The sequence below is a fragment of the Poecilia formosa genome, unplaced genomic scaffold (genome assembly GCF_000485575.1).
Source record: "Poecilia formosa unplaced genomic scaffold, Poecilia_formosa-5.1.2 Scaffold1371, whole genome shotgun sequence".
NCBI lineage: Eukaryota > Metazoa > Chordata > Actinopteri > Cyprinodontiformes > Poeciliidae > Poecilia > Poecilia formosa.
The window spans coordinates 5,015-8,819 of record NW_006801310.1 but is presented as its reverse complement, the minus strand read 5'-3'; the positions used below and the strand labels follow the sequence as shown (position 1 = coordinate 8,819).

Here is a 3,805-nt window from a genome sequence, read left to right as displayed (position 1 = left end):
CACCTGGAGTGTTATTCTCAGGAATATAAAATGTGTACGGATTTTTAGAGAATTCGGGGAAATTGTCATTTGCATCAGATACATCTACTATAATGTTTATTTCTGAATGTAAGCTTGGTTCTCCTGCATCCTTAGCAACTATTAATACGTTGTATTGAAATGTCTGTTCTCTGTCTAGACCCGTTTTAGTTACTAGAGAATATATATTATTCTTTAAGGAAGGAGTTAAGAGGAAGGGAATATCTGGGTTTATGTAACACATAACTTTTCCGTTCAGACCAGAATCAGCATCTTTCACACTAATGAGCGCCACTGTTGTCCCTGGCTTTGAGTCTTCTGGGAGCGCTTGAGAAAATGACGTCACTTCAACCTCTGGTTCGTTGTCATTTAAATCGACAATATTGATTATCACACTTGTTTCTGTGTTCAGCGTTGCTGTGCCTTTATCGGATGCTTGAACATCAATTTCATATCTGCTACATTCTTCGAAATCTATGGTGCCTGAAACAACAATGACTCCAGTCTCGCGGTTTATATTAAAACGTTCACGTACCTGTGCATCCACGTCGTTTCCAAATGAATATTCAACCTGCCCATTTGAACCCTCATCTAAATCTGTTGCGCTAACTTGGATCACGGTCGTACCAACAGGGGAGTTTTCTTTTAATGACACAGTGTATGATTCCTGACTAAAAACTGGCGGATTGTCATTAGCGTCAGAAACATTAACAACTATTGTCATGTTACCAGATTTTGGAGGTTTACCTCCATCTAATGCTGTCAGAAGTAACACATGACTTTTAACTGATTCTCTGTCAAGAGGTTTTTCAAGAACTAAACTAGGTGTTTTGCGGTCTTCACCGCGATCTTTCACGTCTAATCGAAAATGTCTATTTTGACTCAACCTGTATTGCTGAACAGATAATAAACCACTATCAGCGTCCCGCGCAGCTTGCAACTGGAATTTTGCTCCTGGCAACGCAGATTCAGAAACATCCAAGATGTTTTCTTTTTGCTGGAATATGGGAGAATTGTCGTTAACATCCACAATCTCCACAATGACATGATTAATCTCCAGCGGGTTTTGAAGCACCAGCTTTAAGTCAATAAGGCAGTCCTTTCTTCGTTCGCAGATTTCCTCCCGGTCAATTTTTCCGTTCACGTACAAGACACCATCGTCTTGCTTGACTATAAAAGGAGGCTCTTTCGACCCGTAAACAATACGCATGCCCCTTTCCCTCCGCATGGTGTTATCAAGACCTAAATCCTTTCCAATGTTTCCAACAATTGTTCCTTCTGGAGCTTCTTCGAGGACAGAATACCGGAATTGCGCTGAAGAGCTGCTCCAAAACGACATCAAAACCATTATTATTGAAGTCCATTTTGTCTGCCCTCTCCGTGTTGATGATCGTCTTTGTTCCATGAGGAGAAAGAAAACAAATAATTGGAAAAATATACAACTCCCCGGAAGAAAAAAACTTTTCACATGTGCTAAAATTAAATTATTCCTACGCATTCGTTTTCAGAATGACACCATTCTGAAAGATATCTGCCAGATAAAAAGTGAAATTCATCAGCATTCACAATAACGACCTGGCTGCAATAACTGGATAGGAAAGAGATGGGTGTAGTCTAAACCATACAAGCACGCAGAGATATAGTTTGTTATTATACTGACACCAAGCGTCTTGGACGAAACCCTGCAGAATAGCAATCCAAACATCGAGATAAAAAATAAAAAAATACCTCAAGCAGGAAAATTGATACAAAAATAATGAAAGAAGCGTACCTTTTTTCCCCAACTCAAAGCTAGTTGACTTTAGGACACCTTCAGTAAGAGTTTCAAAAAGGTGAGAAATTCGGCATCAATTCCAACCTTTCAGAACCGATTTAGGTAACACTTTATTTGAAGGGGGTTGAATAAGACTGCCATGACATTTTCATAAACATGACATAACACATGTCATGAACATAAATAAGCCTTCATGAATATTTATGACTGTTGTAATAAAGCGTCATTCGGTAAATTATGACACTTTTAATACAAAGTTGACATTATTCAAAATGTCTTTGTTATGACAACTTGAGATTAACCAAGAAATCATTACTGTTTAAACTTTACCTTTAATAACATAAAGTTACCTGATTTTTAAAGTGCAATCAGTAATACTTTTATAACAAACTTATATCAATAATGATTTATTGTTTAATGTCAAGTTGTCATGACAAAGACATTTTGAATAATGTCAACTTTGTATTAAAAGTGTCACAATTAACCGAATGACACTTTATGACTACAGTCATAAATATTCATGAAGGCTTTTTCATTTTCATGACATGTGTTCTGTCTTGTGTATGACAGTGTCATGTCAGCCTTATTTGCCCCTTTCAAATAAAGTGTTACCCAGATGTATTTTATTTTAAGATAACTGATTAAAACACCATAACACTTTTTCATGTGACAGAAAGCACCAAGCCCCATCTGTATTCACAGAGGTGCAACTTTCAAATGAGGAAAAAAAAAAAGTTGTTAAAAAAAAAAATCAAATGAATCACAGAAACAATTTGACACACCAACAACCTCACTTAGAAGTTACTAATAAAATGTTTTATTATATATTATCAGCATTAATTAACCCTTTAGATTGCTTCATTTAAATCACTTAAAGTAAATGGTAAAATGCCAAGATGATAAAAAATGTTTAAAACTTCCTTAACCAGTGTCCATAGTCTTAAGAAATGGATTGTCGTTGCTAAACATATAGGAATAAGGACACTAAGGTAAAAATGACCAACATTTTAAAACTCTTAGTTTTGAAATGTTAGAAATCTTTTGAAATATTAGATACTCATTATTCTGCTGCAGAATAGTGAGTATCTGGCATCAGACATCTGTCTAGATGAACAGCGACCACAAAGAACCCAAATTATTTTGGTCTTTTGATCATGGAGCTTTAGTCCTGCACTGAAGGTAGTAAACCTCTGAAAATATATGTAACACACAGATGAATCAAACTTCAACCACGGCACCAATATCAAATGAATGCCATCAATAAGAATGTACACATTGGTGGAACTATTCAAATGTTCTCCTTTTGTCAGGAAACATTGGGGTATTTGCATGACTTCCAGGTACAATTGTAGATCCTATGCGCAAGCTAGTTATGTTCATCTTAGAAAATTTCAAAGCTAAATAGTTGATCTTACCTCTTCAGAAGTGCGTCTTCTGTCAGGTAGAACTAACGTGTTTGCATGACTTCCAGGTACTATAGTAGATCCTATGCTCATCCTGGGTCCAACTAACATGTAGCGTTTGTCTCCAGATCTGTACTGGATGCTGTGACACAGTGTCCCATCATAGTTAGTCTCTTGGAGATATTTAGAATTATAGTCTGGGGATTTGGAGCACTGCATTGCAATCAGCACTATGATACTGATGATAAATAGAACTGAAACTGCGCCCAAAGTGATCATCAGGTAAAAAGTCACATTATCCTCCTCATCGTCCTTTGCTTCACTTTTGACATCAGAAGCTGCAAAAGCCTCTTTTGGCTCCACAAGTTTAACAATCACAGTAGCTGTTGCTGAGAGTGAAACGTTTCCATTATCCTTCACCAGTATGACCAGTTTATGCTCAGCCTCATCTGTCTCTGTGAATGACCGAAGTGTTCTGATCTGTCCTGTGTAGCGGTCCAAACCAAACAGACTGTGGTCAGTAACTTCCTGCAGTGAAAACAGCAACCAGCCATTATATCCTATATCAGCGACATAGGCTCTGACTTTAGTCACCAAGTGTCCTGCGTTC

General features: G+C 37.2%; 2 protein-coding genes across 2 annotated transcripts in view; both read right to left on the bottom strand.

The window, feature by feature from the left end:
• Positions 1-1,679, bottom strand: part of LOC107835264 (protocadherin gamma-B1-like) — a 2,622-nt gene extending 943 nt beyond the window's left edge. The window contains exon 1 of the mRNA XM_016667604.1: positions 4-1,679. Coding sequence (XP_016523090.1) covers positions 4-1,516 — 1,513 coding nt within the window. The 5' untranslated portion in view covers positions 1,517-1,679. The remainder of the gene's footprint in view (positions 1-3) is intronic.
• Positions 1,680-3,187: 1,508 nt separating this feature from the next.
• On the bottom strand, positions 3,188-3,801 carry LOC103132826 (protocadherin beta-7-like; the record flags this gene model as incomplete). The annotated part of the gene is made up of 1 exon (XM_016667603.1): positions 3,188-3,801. A coding segment is annotated over one exon (612 nt), but the record flags the coding sequence as incomplete, so codon positions are not given.
• Between the last annotated feature and the right edge of the window lie 4 nt (positions 3,802-3,805).